At 47.6% G+C, this 19,449-nt stretch overlaps 1 protein-coding gene across 2 annotated transcripts in view; it reads left to right on the top strand.

Moving 5' to 3' along the window:
• The window catches only part of kcnip1a (Kv channel interacting protein 1 a), a 42,331-nt gene that overhangs the window by 22,267 nt on the left and 615 nt on the right, over positions 1-19,449 (top strand). The window contains exons 1-7 of one of the 2 annotated variants that reach the window (XM_076046649.1): positions 9,474-9,725; positions 17,158-17,282; positions 17,829-17,898; positions 17,993-18,063; positions 18,152-18,259; positions 18,998-19,102; positions 19,342-19,404. In XM_076046649.1, the coding sequence (XP_075902764.1) occupies positions 9,668-9,725; positions 17,158-17,282; positions 17,829-17,898; positions 17,993-18,063; positions 18,152-18,259; positions 18,998-19,102; positions 19,342-19,404 (600 nt within the window). In that variant the 5' untranslated portion in view covers positions 9,474-9,667. Of the gene's footprint in view, positions 1-9,473; positions 9,726-17,157; positions 17,283-17,828; positions 17,899-17,992; positions 18,064-18,151; positions 18,260-18,997; positions 19,103-19,341; positions 19,405-19,449 lie in introns of those variants that run through there. The other variant, XM_076046648.1, reaches the window with a different exon arrangement.

Raw genomic sequence — 19,449 nt, 5'->3', positions numbered from 1 at the left:
TTTTTTTTTGGTTTGTGTGTGTGTGTGTGTGTGTGTGTGTGTGTGTGTGTGTGTGTGTGTGTGTTTTCCACCCCGCTCTCCCGTCCCTGCACATCAAAAGAAGCACGCCAGAAAGGCCAATTAGGACAGCAAAATAGCTTTATTAGGCACATGGAAACATGAAAACATGCCTCTGCTTAATCCCACGCCGAAAGCGTGTCTGAGCGTGCCCCTGACCGAGCGTGGATAATGATGAAATTCTCATCTAAAATCCCCTCATATCTCACTTCTTTTCTCCGCCGGATCCGATGCTCTGTCGCGCAAAGATGTATTCCTATTTCAAGAAGAAAGAAAAAAAAAAGTGCCCTTCCTTTAAGATCCTCCATGAGCGTTTGATCTGGAATTAAACCCACGTTCAAACATTTCATTACAGAAAGAAAGGAGGGTGGGGGGGTGGCTGGGGGATCAATATGCTTTATAAATAAAGATTTTTTCATTTGCATAATATTTTCATGAAATTGCTTGGCAAACTTCTCCAAAGATAAACAACGTTTTCTGTGCAATTTATCTCTGTTGAAAGACCCCCACCACCCCCCCCCACGCCTGCCTTCAGGCATTTGTAATACTGGAACCACAGAGAGAGAAAGAGAGAGAGAGAGAGAGACGCACATGATGAATATGTGGCTCGGCCGCCGCTGCCGCCTCCCGCTCCGCTCGGCACCCAGAGCCGCGACACGTCGCCTGGGCTAAATTAATGTGACAGCAGAATCGGGCCGCGTGCAAGAGTTGGGCGGAAGATGTCGGCAATTGGCTCTGCGTGCACGCCAACGGTGTCGTTTTGTTTTGTTTTGTTTTGTTTGATTGTTTGTTTGTTTTTCAGCTGTGCACAGACAGACAGACAGAAGCGCTTTGAGAATTTTAAATAATTTAAATCTCCATTAATGTTGGGCTGGAACCAATCAGCCAGAAAACACTCAAAACATTCTCATATTCAAAAGTGTTTTGTTGTTCTATGGTCTTTGTATTGTCACACAGACATGTTCATTATCTGTGTGCGTCACACCTGAAGAGCAGGCGTGGTGCGCGCTAAGATTTCTGCGATGAAGGTGTTTAAAACCCCTGCGGGCGCCATCCAGCCCCGTCGTGTCACTCCGCCCAATCTGCTTTTTGTCAATAATTAATGTGGGAGCGGGCCGCGGGGGCCGAGCGCGACTTTCCCGCTGAGAAATAAAAATGTGTTGCGCCGAGAAGGAGGAGCGGAGGAGAAGATGAACGGCTTCAATTATCTGCTACGTTGAAAAAACAAAAAAACAAAACAAAACAAAACTGCTGAGAAAAAACGAGAAAATTGGCACATTTGTATTTTACCTTGCGGTGACGCAGAGTAGCCACTCTGGAAGTAATGTTGTGTGCGTAATCTCATTCGGTTAGTGTGTGTGTGTGTATGTATGTGGGTGTGTTTGTGCGTGTGTGTGTGTGTGTGTGCGCGCCTCTAGTTTGTGTAAATAATGCATGACGTTTCCCTGCGCCCTTATCAGCATCAGGCCAGTGACTCACGGTTCACCGTCGTGTCAGCCGATACATGTGACGTAAAACAGCAGCGGGGAGGGTAAAAGCCAACACAGACACACACACACACACACACACACACACAACATCTTTATTTGAAATTTTTTTTTCTATCTTACACTCCTATCGAACACCCATTTGCTCTGTGGATGTTCGGTTCTGTCGTTATTCATTTGTTGTGCATTTTTTTCTGTGTTGTTGCTCCTGCTGGGAGAGGTGACTGAATCCTAATTGTGATAGACGGAGGTCTCTGTGCCCTTTTAAGCAGCCGTGCACCTAAAGGTGTGTATCTCGGTTATACATGGTGGTACAGCAACCGTTGAAAAGTGAATTCTCCCCTCCAGTGGAATGAATTTGGTCCCAAAATGTGAGACAAAATGTTACAGGAGCCGTTTTGTTCCTGCTGCCATCATCATCATCGTTGAATGATACCATGCACTGGCCTTATTTAGTAACCGGTTTATTTGTTTCTATTTTATTATTGTATCTTAGAGTCGTGGCCTTTTAAAATCTTTGCATCCTTGATTTAAACTGATTTTGTCCTCGTCATTTTGTATTTTGTGTTTGAGGAAATCTACACGTCCATTGGTGGAGCCCACAGCTACGGAACACTTTTGTTATTGTTTTTCGGTACCACGGGGTACCAATAAAGCAACCTAACCTGATGCTGAGCCTTGTACGTCTGAAATCACTGATGTGAAGGTTTGGTAGTTCGTCTAGTGCAACAAATGTGTTCACGCGCTCAAAGACTGTCTTTCATTTTGGCATTTGATGGCCTCCAGTGCCTCCACACTGCGCTGACACGAGTGTGTCAACTTTGACTTTGCAGTGTTTATTCATGTGTGAGACCTCAAGTATTTTTAGCTCAACGGCGACAGGTAGCTCTGAGATTAATCACTTTAACTTTAAAATAATAATAATGATAAAAAAAAATAAGAATAAGAATAATAAATACATTATTATTCTAACTCACTTTTATAGAATATCTAATTCAAGTTAAGCAAGCAGTAATAGCTTTCTAAGTGGATCATAAATTTCAATTTGCGCTTCTATGTTAAACAAAGAATAATAATGCGGCAGATACTGTTGCCTCGTGACATATAATGTATTGAAAACAAATTGTTCGGAAATAGAAAAATCTGCCCTTGATCAGATCACGGTTCCATAAATCTTGCTACCTTAACTTCCTCAATTTTGCTTTGTTCTCATGCACATCGATGGAAAGCATCACGCCACCACTATCACGCCCACCACTTGGCTCTTTAGATTAGCAGGTAGTTCAGGTGACTTTATCGTCCACAACTACTGGATCCTGTTTGTCTTGACTTGATTTAACTGAGACCAACTAAACTACTTGTTTGTGTTGAGTCTGGCGTCACGTCACCCCTTCTGAAGTCAACAGGAGCTAATTTCCACTCCACCTTCACTTTCATCTCTCTTCCTCTTCCTTCAGGCAGATGTAACACTATCTCTCCCTCCCCCTCCCTCTAGAAAAAAAAACATAAACTCCTCTTACAGCCTCGATGACTTGACGTTATTTCTTCTTTAGCGCACGGGCATCTGCCTGCCCGCCCCCCCCATCCCCCCCGGCTGCTCGTCCTCACCAAACGCCTCTTAACCTTGGCGGATGATGCTGGAGCTGAATCCTCTGGTGGAAACCATGAGGAGCTCCTCGCATCAAGTTTCCCCTTTAATCACTTCCCGTCTTCCTCCGTCTCCCTCTGCACACATTTGAATGTTTTATCCTCCGCGCACGCCGCTCGCTGCTCTGGCGATTCATCCACATCCATATTTACCCACTCAGTCACTCCATCCACCCCACCACCACCACCACCACCACCCTGCACTGACAGATCAATCCTCTTGGCTCCTTTAATTATAACCTTCACGCCGGGGCGGCGAGAGTCTGGCACGTGTCCGCCGGTGGAGGTACAGCGCGGCCGCTCGGGGCGAGGAGCCGTGCGGACGGCTACAGATATTAGTATTGATTTCCCTAATAGACACGTCGGTCCCTGCAGAAAGCCGAGCGGCCGCTCCACCTGACGGGCGATTGGCGAAGCGGCGGCGTGCCGCTCGGCTTCTCTCTCTGCGGGACGACTCCCTGATGGAGTTTCAATCAATCCTTGCAGGGTGGAAAAATGCTAATTCCCTCTTAAATGTTTCTTCTGCAGTTAAACACGGAGGCTGTGAGAGTCGCCGTCGAGGAGCCGAGCTGATCCTCCGCAGCTTCCACACCGACTTTCTTTTTTTTTTTTTAATCTTAATCAGGATCTTTTGACTTTCATGTTCATTCCTGCTCGCTCCTCTTTTTTCCGCTCTCTCATTCTCTTTGTCCCTCCCTTCCACTACACACACACACACACACACACACACACACACCCTCATCTAGAAATTTTAGTATTTGCATGTCCCACTTGTCTCTCCTCTGCCTCCTCTCTCTCTCTCTCAATCTGGTAATGCCTCTCGCCCACTCTCCTGGCGCTGGTTCTACACTTCTTTCCCTTTCTTTCGCTCTCTTCGCGTCGCCCTCTAATCTCCAGCTGGAAGCCTTCCTGCTGTGCTTCCTCCTGCTCCCCCCCCCCCCCCCCCCGCTTCATCTTCTCACTTCACCGCAAAAAAAAAGTGCGTCTCTTGTCTCTTGCCTCGTCTCACTTTTGCGGCTGCCTTTTAGCCTCTCCTTCTTTTAAAGGGGGACGGGGTCCCTGTAACACTGTCATCTTCTTCACGCCCCCGCGTGGCGTACCTATACCGAGGGAACATCAGGCAATCCGGTGGCGGTGTTGCACACACGCGGGGCGAAAAAATAGAAACACGCGTTTTCTCGTCGCTGCACTGACGAGACTTTGAAACGATTACTTGAAGGAGGGAACGTTTCTGTTGGCTTGTGCAAAGTGTGCCTGCTAGAGAGCGCAGGGGGTAGATGGATAGATAAATAGATACATAGAGAGATAGACAGACAAACAGATAGATAGATAGATAGACAAACAGATAGATAGATTAGATAGATAGACAAACAGATAGATAGATTAGATAGATAGATGGAAAGAGACATGAAATCGAAACAGGTCAGGGGCAGCGTCTGATTCGCCGGGAAGACTGTGGCTGCGCTCGAGCTGCGCAGAGATTTATGGGAAGAGATGAGGTGATAGAGGTGCACGGCTGCTGGCGCTGCGCTCGAAGGCAACACGACAGATAAAAGAGGAGGCAGATGCAGATGGATGTGGTCCAGGGGGCCAAAGACGACCGCGAAGATGGCTTTGATCAGCTGTAAATTCCTGCACTCCTGATGCATGTGTTCGTGTTGGTAGTCGAGAGCTGCCTTGTTTGTGTGCCTGCGCAGAGCAGAGAGCCCAACCTGTGATCAGACATTCTCTCTGGCCTTTTTTTTTTTTTTTGCATTCGCAAAAACGTATGCGTGTGCATATTGTAGTAGTGTGTGTGTGTGTGTGTGTGTGTGTGTGTGTGTGTGTGTGGGCTGGGTGAGAGAACTGCTCCCCACTGCTGCCCATTCTGTCTCTCTTCTTCTGAAAAAAAAAGGGAGGCGCATATGTGATTGCACGTTCTCTCTCTCTCACACACACACACACACACATGCACACACACACACACACACACACACACACACACTCACTGAACTGAACCTCTCTATCTCCATCTTCCCATATGGCTTCTGAACAATCGCGGCCTCGTTCATTTTTCACAGCATCGCACAAAAAGTGCCCCAATTTTTTTTTTTCTGCAGCCGTTGCAACACTCACGGAGGCATTATCACAGATGGCTGGCTTGATTACAATACGACAACATGCCTCGTCCCCAAATCCATTATGACACTCGCTTGCAACTCTATTAAAAATGTGCTTGGCGCATATTGTTGGTTACAAGCAACCCCCCCACGCCCCCCAAATAATTGCAAAGTTAATTCAAAATCATCCTCTTCTTCTTTAAGCAACGTTTGTCCTCTGCTGACTGTGACGTCTCTGAGTGATGCCTTTGTGTGACTAGTTTAAACAGAGATGGCTTAATATAAATACCACATGGTGCAATTCTGAAAACAACAACGTAATCCATGATCCCAATGAATTCAGAGTTCGATCCCGCTTCCAGGTTCTCCAGCTTCCTCCCACAGGACGAAGACACGTGACGGGATTCAGATTGTCCCTCAATCCTAAAACTAAATTTGGACGTTTAATCCCAGATCACAGCTGCATTCATCACCATCTTCTGCACTCATTTGTGGGTGTCTGTCGTGTGTTTTAGAGTTGATAACACAATGGGAAATCTGTGGCTTGTGATTTCTTCTTTTATTATCGTGTTTATTGTGTAATGTTGCAAACAGGCTTGACTCGACTCGAATTTTATAACAAAACACTGTGTTCGTCTCACTTGGGATTCAGCAAATCTACCACGCAGGCCTTCGCAATAAGATTTCACCATTTACCACAGCACACTGTGGAAAAAAGACGTGTTTTGACTCTTGACTCTGCTTTGTAAAAAAAAAAAACTAAAGGTATGATTGCAGCAGACTTGAGTTTGTGTGGGTGAGAATTCCTGCGAGGAGCACCGGTGATGATTGGAGGCACGATGAGCAGACTGAGAATGAGTTGTGGGTATAGCGAGGAAACCTGCGGCTGCTGATCTCGGGGGTCCATCCTGTCTGTATTCAGCCTGCGTGTCGACACTGTCGGAGGTTTCTGAGACATTCTGATGTCTGCTCGGCTGTGACAAAACCAATTCTATGTTTTTTTTTTATGTCGTGTTCAGCGTCGGAACAAATCACCTACTGGTGTAATATGCAAGCGTGATACAAAACCACTTCGGTGCCACATTCTCATACGTTTCCCATTTGCATCGCGTCTGAGTGCCGCTGACGCTACTTTGTAATCTGCAGGCATCTTTCTGATTGTCTCTCCGCGCTTTCATTATGTGGAACCGTGCGCTTTTGTTTTCATCGATCCGGCTGTAATTAAAATGTGAGCACGCCGCGTGCCCGCTCGCCTGCTCGCTCTCCAAGGCGAGGACTCGCACTCCGTCTTCCGCGCCGTGTCATCCGTCTCCTGGTCCCGCTGCTAAATCTCACTCCTGTCATCCGGCGGCTCTCGCTCTGCAGAGCCTCCTCTCGTCCTCCTCTGCCTGCCCTGATCTCTCCATCCTCTGCCTCTGCTCCTCGGGAGGCGCTCTGCCCGCCACTTATGCACTCGCTCTCGCTCGTACTCCTGTTGATCCCGCTCCGCCTGCTCGTATGTGGCGGTCTTATGGATGAGTGAGCAGGGGTGATGAATGGCTGGAGTGCACCGAGGTGTCGATAGATAGATGTGGCCCGCCTTTTAAAATAAACTGCCGTGCGGTGTGTGTATGTGTATGTTTTTTTTTCCGTGTGTCTGTGTGTGTGTGTGTGGTGGAGGTTGGGCAGGGGGGTATGTCGGTCGAGCTGCAAACTCCTCCTCCTCACTCTGGCCACGCATTTTACTCTTTGCTCTCTTTGGCTGTGTCTCAATTCAGGGTCTGCATCCTTTGAAGCCTGCATTGAAGGCCAGTTACGTCACGGCAACGTGAGAAGGCTTGTCCCAATTCATGAAAAAACACTCCAAATCTGCCCTTCAAATCTCTCCCCTCTTTTTAGCCGATTGGGAGGATGCACCACTACTATCCTTTGCTGCCTCCCGTATCCCAGGATGCTTTTCGCGCTTCTGCGAAGCATCCTGGTGTAGCGCCCTCTAGACAACTAGCCCTTCTATGAAGTGCGCTCCCCAAGTTCTTTTAAACCTATTGATCTATGGTTAATTAACTCAAATGAGTGATAAGTTGTCTTACACTATTTATGAACCGTTAGTTTCTTTTTCCTGAATTTACAGTACTCTTTTTGTTAGTTTTTTTGTTTTTTTTTAACTCTCTCTAAAGCACTCTTAAAAGGAAACTTAAACACTCTCAAAACATCTAAATAAGTATAAACAGCAGACTTATGATGCGGGAAGAAAGAATGGAAAAACCACCAGTAAGTAATAATTATTTACTTTTGTAATAATTACTGAACCTAAACAAATATAAAATACAAAAAGACAATAGACCAACAATTCAATAATATTCAGATAGGTCTTCAATACCTTTAAACCTTAGATCAGTAAACAAAACAGTAAACAGTTTCTCCACCAATTCCAACACTCAATCTCTATGCTTTAATACCCCAAAACCCCAGTATTCACCCCTATAGCCGGCTTTTCTAAATAAAAGAAAATAAAAAGAGAGAAAATGAAATGAAATAAAATGGAATGAAACGAAATGAGATAAAATAAAATAAAATGGGTACCCTTTAACCAGTAACTCGTTGCAGGCCTGATTCGGTGCTTGTGAGCGTTGTAGCCTCAAACTGTAATGGCTGCTTCGCGCATGGCGCAGAAAAAAAAACCCCACCACAGACTCACGGCACGAATGGCGTAGTCCTTGTCGTTCACGATGCAGCGGGTGGCTGGCGTCGGCTGTAAACGAGTCCTCCGTCCTCCCCGGTAACGTCTGGGCAGGCCCTCACCGCGGGTCTTCTCAGGCTGGTCCGTTTCGCAGTAGTCTGGCAAGTTCCACCGAGTCGAGCGCTGTGTGAGCAGCTCACGAGTGAAACCACCAGGTGGCTAGAATGAGCTAGCCTAGCCTCTAGCTGTGCAGGATAACTTTTGTCCAAAGTCTCTCCGTTTGAACCAAACACTTGGCTGCGCTGATGGAAGTTGTTCCGAGACTCACTGTCCGTTTGTCTCCACGTCCGTTCCTCAACCAGTCTCTTTTCACAGTTTGTTCTGCCCGTCACCACGCTCCGCCATCACACCTCTCCTCTCTCCTCGTGCTCTTCACCCTCGTGCTCTTCACCCTCGTGCTCTCACCTGCTCCTCTTCCTCATCCGGTCGACCTTTCACACTCATCACTGATTGGATATCCTCAAACACAACAAACTCAACGTAACACATATTTTCACATTTAAACATTACTTTTCCACTCCTTTTAAAACACAAAATAAACATTTCTCATAAAAGAAATACCAAAACGAAATAAAAACAAACAAATAAGTAAAATGAGTGCTTTTATTCAATAATCTATTTATTTATTTATTTTTCTTCCGGACTATGACTTATGTATTTCTTTATATTTTTAACTGGGTTACACTGGGATGCTGGGAAGTCAGCTGAAATGGCGTCACCTACTGGCAAAGACACAACATACAGTATAAATTTAAGTATTCAAATTTTTTACTGTAGGGTTTTTGCTTATTTGAACATCCAACGCCATGGTTGGATGGCGAACCAATGGTTAGCTTGATGCTATAAAAACGTCACTTCCGTGGTTGGCCAGCAGGAAGGAACGGCGGTGAAGCAACCTGGAAATACGCCAAAGGCTAGACCGTCCCATCTGGTTACCGGGGAGGCAGGTTTGGGTTCGTCAGGGTTTGATGCAGACTTTGAATAGAAACACAGCCTTTATTTCTATTTACCCGACGGGTCAGTGCTCAGTATTTCGCTGTCTGTTTTATTTGCATGCACCTCCTCCATCCGTGAAGCACAACAGAGGGATACAGGTGCGAAGGGCAACAGGCTCTGTTTTTTGCGCCTTTTCTCTTCCTGGAGTGATTCACCGAACGCTCACCATTTACAAGTCAATGGGCAGGAGGACTCGCATTAATTCACCATTTAGTGAATCAGTTCCCTGACAAATTCAGAACTGCTTCTGCCCGGCCACTTGGCTCGTGGGTGCAAAATGGTAGAGGGGGGATGGAGGGAGGTAGAGAGAGAGCAAGAGAGAGCTGCTAATGAAAAAGAAAACAAGGGAATCAGAGGGGGAGAGATAGAGAGCGTGGGAGAGTAAAAAAGAGGGAAGAGGGGAGGAGGAGGCAGAGGAGGAGGAGGAGCGCGGTGAGATGGAGTGGGGGAGCAGCTTGAAAGGAGGGATGAGAGAAGTAGGGTTTGTGCCGAGAGGGAGGAGGATGAGAAGAAGGGGAGTGAAGGCGTGTGAGTGTGTGTGTGTGTGAGTGAGCGTGTGTGTGTGTGTGCGCGCGTCCGAACACGTGACACGCTGATTCAGACTTCAGTGTAGAGAGAGAGAGAGAGACGCTCCGCCACCGCCGCCACGACCAGCGCTGAACATGGGGGCTGTGGTGGGTACGCTGACCATGCAGACCAAGCAGAGGAGGCCGTCCAACGGTGAGGGAGCGCACGCACGCACACACTCACACACACTCACACACACTCACACACACACACACACACACACATACACGTGCACGCACTCTTGGCATAAAAATACACATTATTGCTTTTTTAAATGGGCTCTTGTTTGATGACTTTCAACAGTGTTTTCCTGGCATCTTTCAGACACACACACTCACACACACACACACACACACACACACACACACACACACACACACACACGCACGCACGCACACATGCAGACAGTGCACGTAGGCATGCTGCCGACTAAAGATTAGTAACAGCTCGTCTTTTCAGTGAGGATGCAGTGAAAGAAAGAGGTCACACGGTTCACCGTGATGTCTGTGTGTGTGTGTGTGTGTGTGTGTGTGTGTGTGTGTGTGTGTGTGTGTGTGTGTGTGCGTGCACGTGCGTATTCGTGTGGCAGTCTGCGCGTGACAAAGGCAGAAGAAGAAAGTGGGCAGAGCAGCAGCAACAGGTGCCCCCCAGAGGGCAAAAAATTTAAGAAATTGTGCCTTTTTTCCGTTGTCAAATAAAGTTGTGGCACGACGGTGTGCGTGCATGTGCATCTGTTTGTGTTGCGTGCACGTGCGGCCGCGTGACGGCTGTCAAGCTGATGTTCCCCGACGCGAGGAGAGAGAGAGAAAGAGAGAGTGAGAGGAAGAGAGAGGGAGAGAGAGAGAGAGAGAGTGAGAGGAAGAGAGAGAGGAGAGAGAGAGAGAGTGAGAGGAAGAGAGAGAGGAGAGAGAAAGAGAGAGTGAGAGGAAGAGAGAGGGAGAGAGAGAGAGAGAGGGAGAGAGAGAGAGGAGAGAGGGAGAGAGCGAGAGGTAGAGAGAGAGAGAGAGTGAGAGGAAGAGAGAGAGAGAGAGAGAGAGAGAGAGAGAGACGGAAACAGATTCTTCCTTTTTTTGACGCACGTACGTGTGCATGTGTTCGTCTCCATCTGCCTGCGAGTGTGTGTGTGTGTGTGTGTGTGTAGAAGGGCACTGGTAAACGCGCACATGCACACACACACAACAGCAAGGTATTTGTCACTCCGCTCACACGCGCTGCTTTTCCGTCTTGCTGTTACCTTGGAAGCAGCGTAGCCATGGCAACAAAAGATGTCAGTTTTTTGGGGAGGGTCGGACGGCCGGCGGGGGCGGGTGGGGGTGACCGAGGTCGGGGCGCTTCCTCACCCACGTGCACGACGCCGCGGGAGTTTAGCATATGCAGAGGACGGGAGGACGGGGGAAGACCTGTTGCCTGCGAGCCGTCTCGACTCAGTAATGGCACATAAATTCCACTTATGTATTTTTTTCTTATTTTTTTCCACAAGCAAATACAAACTGGCTGCTGCTCCAGCGAGGCAGGAGATGCGTGCCAGAGTAAACACACCCCTGTTGATAGCGTGCAGTAGTTGTCGGAGGCAGCCTCTCATTGCTTTCCCAGTGCATCGTGGGACGTCTTCCCCCACCGGGGGGATGCGAGGCTCTCCGAGCTGCGTGGTGGGAGGTGGTTGTCTGTAATTCCGGGCAGTGCGTGCGATGTGATGCTGCGAGATGCTGCCATTCATCCCCGGAGCACAGTGGCGAAGATGAGGGTGTGGGGGGGGGGTGATTACGGGCGCCTGCCTGTCTGTCTGCCTGGACCGTCTGTTTTCATCAAGGCTGCCTGTTGTTCTCTCAACTTGCCTTGTTTCCTGTCAGCCCTTGTGTTTTTCTCTCCTGCGCTGACAGACAGCCTCTGCTCTGCTCTACCTGTAGTCTCGCCTCCCTGCCCGCCCGCCCGCCCGCCTCCGTCTGGCAGCCTCGCTCTTGTTTACCTCCCATCTCTCAAGGCCTCCGACACCTCGTCTCTCTTGCAGATTTTTTTCACCCGCCACCTTTTTTCATGCCTTCCGGGTGGATTTTTTTTTCTCTTTCTCTTTCTCAACTCACTCATTCAATATCTCTGCTTCTTTGAGTCGCTCCCTGCAGCGCTGTCGTCTCAATCTTCTCCCTCCCTCCTCCTCCTCCTCTCATATTGCTTTCATATATTTTAAACTGCCTCTCCCCTCGCCCTTCAACCTGGTCTCCTTGTCACCCCCTCCCCTCCTCACCCCCTACCGGACATCTGCATCTTCCCGCCCCCTTCTTTTTCTCCCCCTTCTCTGCTGTTCCCACCTTTTCTTCCTCCCACCCTTCATCTCACCTCTAACCCCGCCCACTAAACACCCCATCTTGCCATTCACAACCGCAATCTGCCTTCCGGCGCCCACCTCTCCGCGCCTCCCCTCTTTCTCCTCTCATTTGCTCCCATTCTCCGTCACCCACGCTGCCATTAGCTGGTGTGAGTGCTTATTAAGTCATCTCCTCATTCTCCCATCTTGGCATTCAGCTGTGTGCGTGCATGTGTGTGTGTGTGTGTGAAAGAGCGAGAGTGAGAGAGAGAGAGAGAGAGAGAGAGAGAGACAGAGAGAGAGAGAGAGAGAGAGACAGAGAGAGAGTGTATTTCTTCACATTCCATGTCTAGACGCGCATTTCCCCAAAAATCAATATTGGCATGCTGCTGCTGTTTGTAAATGAGCTGCGTTTGATTCACTCCCACCAAGCTTGATCAACAGCGACGTGTTAATGTGGAATCAGGTGGATTACTGTGTTTTGTTTCTTTTTGGTTTTTTTCCTCGTGAGCATGCACGCACGCACGCACACACACACACACACACACACACACACACACACATAGCAAACGCCATCCAGCACTTTCACCGCAAGCTGAGAAACTTGAAAAGTGGAGTGCGTGTAGTTTTATAGTTTTATACTCTGGGGTTCTTTAATATTTTATCTGCGTCCGTCCATCTGTGTCCACGCTCGTCTTGTGTGCATGCTGTGCTGCGTCTTGGACGTCACACCAGAGAGAGACTGGATGGGAGGGGGGGCACTGAAAGGCCAGTCAGGGATGGGACTCGGGTCCACCGGCTCGGCTGTTGACCGTGCGAAAACGGCACGTCTCCGGGAGTGGAGGCTCCGAACTTCTCCCCGTGGAAGGCGATTATGTTGCGCAGCTTTTTTTTCGCAGAGGTGTAAATAAGACTGTTGCTGCCGAAATCTATTTTTAAAAGGCTTCATCCAGACCCTCCGGGGGGCCCGCGGCCAGTGGTGCCGCTTGCTTTCCTGGAGAGTGCGAGAGAGAGAGTGAGAGATAGAAAGAGAGAGAGAGAGAGAGAGAGAGGGAGAGAGTTAGAAAGAGAGAGAGAGAGAGAGAGAGAGAGAGAGAGAGAGAGAGAGAGAGAGGCTGGCTGGCTGAACAGGCCAGTTCAGTGCCTGGATGGTAGATTAAGCTATAATTTAGATTATGCAAATGACGTTCTGGCGAGGATTACAGGACACAGCATGATGTTAAAAAAAAATGTGTGCGTGTGTGTGTGTGTGTGTGTGTGTGTGTGTGTGTGTGTGGAGATAGCGTGGCAGAGTGTAAGGAGGGTTGGATGAGAACAGACTGATCACAGTAAAGAATTCATGGAGGTCCAGGGCAGCTGAAGAGTTAAAATCCAGTTGGGATTTAAGAGTTTTTCTCTCTCTCTTTTTTTTTTCCCAGCGACAGCCTGCAAGTGACAGGAAGTCTTTCTTTGCTGACAGCACAGGCTGCCGCTTAAGACGCCCAACAAGCTCATGAAGGAGAGCGGCGCAGGCGTTTGCTTTGCTGCAAGGCTCCTAATAGCCGGGAGTGAGTTGGATGGAACCCTCGCAGGTGGCTTTTTAGGCCACGTTTTCCCTCCCAGACGCTGCTGCTAACGGCTTTTATGAATTTCCTTCTTCTGAGTGGTGAAAAAACAAAACAAAAACACCCCTCCAACAAAAAACAAAACAACAGAACGTTGCATTTAAACTGCCAGTTAACGCCGTTTCAATTATCGCCACACTTTTCCAAATGGTTCAGAATCTCTCAGCCAAAGCAAAGCTCACAGTCTGTGTGCGAGGCCGCGCTCATATTTAAGTTATTCCGATGAGCCAAAGCGTGACGAGCGGAAGCTTTTCCCGCGACGGCGGACCGGGGGGGACGACAAGGAAGCGGAGACGGACTCTCTCGTCCCCGGACAGATTAGGAATCACACCTGCGGGGGTCGGAAGCAGCCCTAGTTTTCAAGCGGCAAACAGCAGCCCAGGGTGTCGCCTGAGTCATTCTGAAAATGCGTGAAGCTGATTACAGTCGGGGAGGAAATGTTTGATAATTCAACGCGTCACGCTTGGAAAGTCTGTCCGCCTTGTTGTAATTTACATATATTTCACTCTTGTCTCTTTTATTGAAAAAGTCTTTGAGCACTTTAGCACTGAACAGCAAAGGCTGAGTTCAACCACAGACGTTTATGTATCTTGAATATGTCCACGTGCATGAAAATATATTGGGCCGTGTGTGGCTGCCCCTGTTTTGTATCATGTTTTTCACTCTTCGTTTACCGTCATCGGATCTAAAATATGAAACTGCCGCCCATGTTTGTGCCACAACACCACACACTGATCTCCCTCTGTCTGTCTCAGTGTACAGTTGTGAAGGTTGAGTGTGGGAATGTGTGTCAAACAAGTCAAACTCCTCCTCGCACGTCAGCATAAAGCGAGTTGGTGCAGAGGTTGTAAACAAAAGACCCATTTCAAGCCGCTCGTGTTTGACGGACTGAGCCTTCTGACTAAAGCGTCTGCCTGCTATGACACCGCTGAGGGTTGATTACTCAACACAAACACAACGTACGTGCAGTCATCCTGCCGGAGTCGCGCTGACGCAACCGAGGATCAGATCACATGAAATGCTCCCCCTGTCATCAGATTTCATTTTGCCCCGCGCCGCCGCAGTTAACGCAGCAGTAAATAAAGGCAACCTTGAGCTGACGGCTCCATCGGAAACCTGTGAATGCAACAGAGCCCCCTGCAGTTTGCCAGTCAGCAGCTACACTCACTGTCGTCGATCAAGGCTCCTTTACAAGCTCAGCTCGAGATTCTGAATGTGCACCTGGTGGACGCACAACAAAACACACTTTCTTTTTTTATATATATCTGATGCAGGAGTCCTGAATGGATTTACCAAAAATGCTTTGCAAACAATTTTTTCTATTTTCTTAAGTATCATCATTATATTTTCTTCTATTAAAAATGTTTATATATTTCTGAGGGAGGAAAAAAAAAAATCAATGTAGGTCCAGCCTGGGTGAGTCATAAAAAGTGTGAAGCACGTTTATTGAGACTTGTGGACTCTCTCGTGCAAGTGTTATTCTGCCCCCTGCTGGTGCACTTGGTCAAACCAGATTTTTACTTAACGTTCAATATTCAACATGTGCAGATGAGAACAATCCGGGTATATTCACAATAACAGTTGTTTTTGTCGTTGGTGGAAGGTGGTTTGTCATTAGTAAATTCAAAGTCATAAGTTGGTGAAAAGAATGTGTGTTTATCGAGAAAAGTCACGTTGCAGTTTCTGCAGTTTCTTTTTTTTTTTGCAGTTCATAATCAGGGTGATTAATCAAACGGGGTGTGTGCACTGAAAATAGCAAGACAAGAGCATATGGTTGCACTGCAGAAGGTGACTTGGGAGTCTGAGGTTGACGGCCACTCCCCAAAGAGTGAAGGACATAGTGGCTGTACTTCAACTGTGTGTGTGTGTGTGTGTGTGTGTGTGTGTGTGTGTGTGTGTGTGTGAGAGGGATGCTGGGGGTAGAGTGAAGGTTAGAACGGAAAAAGAGGGAGATGCCCTGGGGAGTCGTGTGGTGGGGGGGATAAAAAGACAGCGATGGAGAGAAACAGTTGAGTTCTGGCCTGAACTGTGGGAGGAAGAAGAGTTTAAGGAAAAGTTGGACCAAGCAAGACTGTAAAACAAAGGCAGGGTGGAAAGCTGAGGGGTGTCAGCTTTGGGAAGAATGGGGACCAGGCGAGAAGATAAGAGCTGAGCTGGAAAGTGAGAAAGTTCCTGGGAGGACTGAGAGTGAACGTGAACATGGAGAAGGACGAGCAGAGTGAGAACAGTTTACGGACCGTGGCGCTCATTTTACTGTGCTGCGGTGCCGTCAAGATGCTGCACCTGCTGGGAGTCATCTCTGTCGAGGGTGAGTGCGCTCAGAGCTTTTTTAGCGTCGGGATGTGTTCTTTCTGCAGCTCCGCCAGAGAGTCGCAGAGACAAAATGTTCTCCAGGGAGGTTGCAGTGAACAGAACAGTGAAGGACTGCTGGCAGCCGAGGTGCTCTGCGGTTGTAACAACTGCCATTAAAAAGAGGAAGTCTTTTCTTTTTTATTCTTATTTCATTGCCTGGATTGTTTTGAGTCTGTTTATTTGCCCGCTGTCAGCTCCTCCTGCAGACATTTTACTCGATGCAATAACGGTTAACGAGGGAAATGTTTAAAAAAAACCACACAATTAATATATTCTAATTTTGGATTACGCTGTTGCTCAAGGATGCTGCTTATGTCATCGCTCTGATCTAATTCTTAACCTTAACCTTCATTAAGCCCTCATAAGTTTAAAAGGACTATTAGGTCTATTACAGTGACTTTAAATGGCAGCTTGGTTCTGACCACCGAGTCATGACTGACCTGAAACTTAGAGCTAAAACAGCAGTAAAACTTTACAGAGCACTGAGGGTCCAGCTGCTCTGATGAGTGTCTGATGATGTTTCTTCTTCTGGACTGTGGATGACTCCAAATCATGAAAGACCAAAGGATCTCGTTCTCTGGCTCTTCAGTTGAGAAGGAGTTGCAACCTACTTGTCTGCAGTGTCCTGCAGGCCAATACTGGCAGTGCTGAAGCGAATAAACTGGACTCCTGGCGAGCTGTAAAACATTATTTTCATCCAGCTGGTATCACTGCAGTGCCATGTTCTGGCATTTTATGGCTGCATATTATGGCCTCAGTCATAAACTGAGCCGTCATCACTGACCTTATGCAATGATGCACTTTTTTATAAGGGTATGAATAATTAGTACATTATGGATCTGCTCTAGGGAGCCCTTGTATATGTTTGGAATAGAACGGAGAGAGTCGGTATCATGGTCACCTGGAAGGGCTCTGTGTGTGTGTGTACGTGCGTGCATGTGTGTGTGTGTGTGTGTGTGTGTGTGTGTGTGTGTGTGTGTGTAATGGTCTGTCCTCTCTCCTCCCTCCCCTCCAGCGAGCAGAGTAATGAGTTGTTCATCAAAGGACAAGTGAGCTGGAGATGGCAGAGCTATTAGACTGACCTCTACCTCCCATCCTCCCCTTCCTCATCACCGCCAGAGCCTTTTTATGGAAAAAAAAAAAAAAATGACATCCCATGAAAAAAAATCCGAAACTTGCACAGATGATATGACTGGATCATTACGTTCTCCGACAATTTCCATCTTGACCCGTTTGGAACCGAGAGATGAGATTCTGTTTTCCTAATTTCAATGCCAAGCAGTGGTGTGTTAACCAGCATGTACTACGGTCGTGTGTGTTTCCTCAGACAAAATCGACGATGACCTGGAGATGACCATGGTGTGCCACCGGCCGGAGGGCCTCGAGCAGCTGGAGGCTCAAACCAACTTCAGCAAGAGAGAGCTCCAAGTGCTCTACAGAGGCTTCAAGAATGTGAGTCACTGGGCGAGGGCCAAACTCTTTGTGTGTCCATGCTAAATGAAGACTTACCAATTAATTCAGCATTTTTTACACGGGTAGTTACATTATAATGGTGTAGTGGCAGGAAAGAGCAGTTCACCTGTACTGTGATGGTCATAATATACTGAGAACAAGCTACTTTTCAACAAAGAGTTGACATTTGACCCAATCGGAGTCAACTTAAAGTCAGGGGATAAATGTTTAGGGTGTTTTCACTGTTATCTTATCTAAAAATGGGTCACATTGGACCATCCACATTATTTAAGGGTTAAATAATGTGTTCCTTTTGGCGAATTTGGCGTGACAGAATTAAACTTGACTCAACAGTGCCACCACAGATAGATGGTCATAATTAGCAACTGCAGTGGGTTTCAGCCGCATGGGGACAACAGCTTTCATTAGCTTGTCGCACACTTCCGGTTGGTCCATTTGGCTTCTGCTTGACTCCTCTGCGTCCTCAGCATCCTCACCCTGTTTTTCCCTGCACCCGCCCCCCGCCCCCACCTCCCCTCTGTGCAGGAGTGTCCCAGTGGTGTGGTGAACGAGGAAACCTTCAAGCAGATCTACGCCCAGTTCTTTCCACACGGAGGTACAAACTGAGTCTGTACTGTGCTGTGCTGTGCTGTGCTGTGCGTGTCTCTCTTGTCACTCAACTGACTGTTTCCCTCCTTTGTGACACCCAGATGCCAGCACCTACGCACACTTCCTGTTCAACGCCTTTGACTCAGGACATTCTGGCTCCATAAAGTTTGAGGTTTGCTTCTCTTTCTTATTTGCTTAAGTTAATATTGAGTTCGGTCTCCCACACATTGACTTCTCTTCCTGCTGTGTGTCTCCACCAGGACTTTGTGACGGCTCTGTCCATCCTGTTGAGGGGCACGGTCACTGAGAAGCTCCAGTGGACCTTCAACCTCTATGATATCAACAGAGATGGATACATCAACAAAGAGGTTGGTTTGCTGACCAAAAAACGTTTCGCCGTGACTGGCATCATGACTTCTGGAGTGGAAAGTCGCATCACCCATCGTCCTTGTTTGTGTGTGTGTGCGTGTTTCCCACCTGCTCCTTATTAACCGGCTGGGCGAGCCACAAGGTTGCAGCAGCGCAGCAAAAAACAGGAACACACGCTGTTCAAAGCTAACAGTTTATCCTGCTGAGGTGACTAAATTGTAATTCACTGCGAAACAAGACGATAGAATATTATATTGCGACTGCAATTTTGTAGCTACTTTATCACTTGACTTTGTTGATGTCCTTGTTTGCTCAGTAGAGGTTTAGTGCAGGCAGTCTGTTTGCAGCGGTGCACAGGCAGAGCAAAACTGACATCTAGTGGTGAAATGAGATCGCATATAGCCGCCTGAAATGAATGAATGAATGAATGTACACTTTTAAAATAATGGAATACAAGTTCTGTTAGTGAATTTTTTCATGGACCAATCAGATTCCCTCAGTCGTGGCAGTGGAGGCCGAGGCTTCCTGTTGTTGCAAGGAGCAACACTTTATAACACATCCCGGTCGTAGGTTCCCCCCACCTAATTGGTTCTTCTTTCAGAAACCGAAATGATTCAGAATGGGGCTTTTCAGGACGGCTCTTCAAGAATCCAGGCTTGAAATACCTCCAGCGTTGTGCGTCATTGTGTCTTTCTCACACTTTCAACGTCATTTCTCCACCCATGTGCTCCTCACAGGAGATGACGGACATCGTACGAGCAATATACGACATGATGGGGAAGTACACCTACCCCGTCCTGAAGACCGACGCACCCAAACAACACGTGGATGCCTTCTTTCAGGTGACGCGCCTCGGCCCTGTATTGTCTTAGTTGTACACACAAGGAAGGCAGGCAAGACATATAGCACTGCAATAACTCTAGAACACAAACACGCTGACTGACACAGTTTTAGTGTTCCTGCAGTAAAAGCTGTGGGCTTCTCTTTGTTTTTCTTCCTCCTCAGTTTTCTATTTAAGTGCGAGTTCAGCGAATGTCTCTTTACACAAAAGAAATGACGACGCGTGTTTTTCTCTCTGCAGAAAATGGACAAAAACAGAGATGGTGTTGTCACTCTGGATGAATTCATCCTGTCATGTCAAGAGGTAATTTCCATTTTACTGTCATAGACCCACATCCCCAGTGTGGCT

Source organism: Nelusetta ayraudi, unplaced genomic scaffold, assembly GCF_046127955.1.
Source record: "Nelusetta ayraudi isolate G7.1 ecotype Tasmania unplaced genomic scaffold, CSIRO-AGI_Nayr_v1 ptg000090l, whole genome shotgun sequence".
In the NCBI taxonomy this organism is placed as follows: Eukaryota; Metazoa; Chordata; class Actinopteri; order Tetraodontiformes; family Monacanthidae; genus Nelusetta; species Nelusetta ayraudi.
Note: the sequence above shows the minus strand (reverse complement) of the source record. Positions and strands in the feature narration are given on the sequence as shown.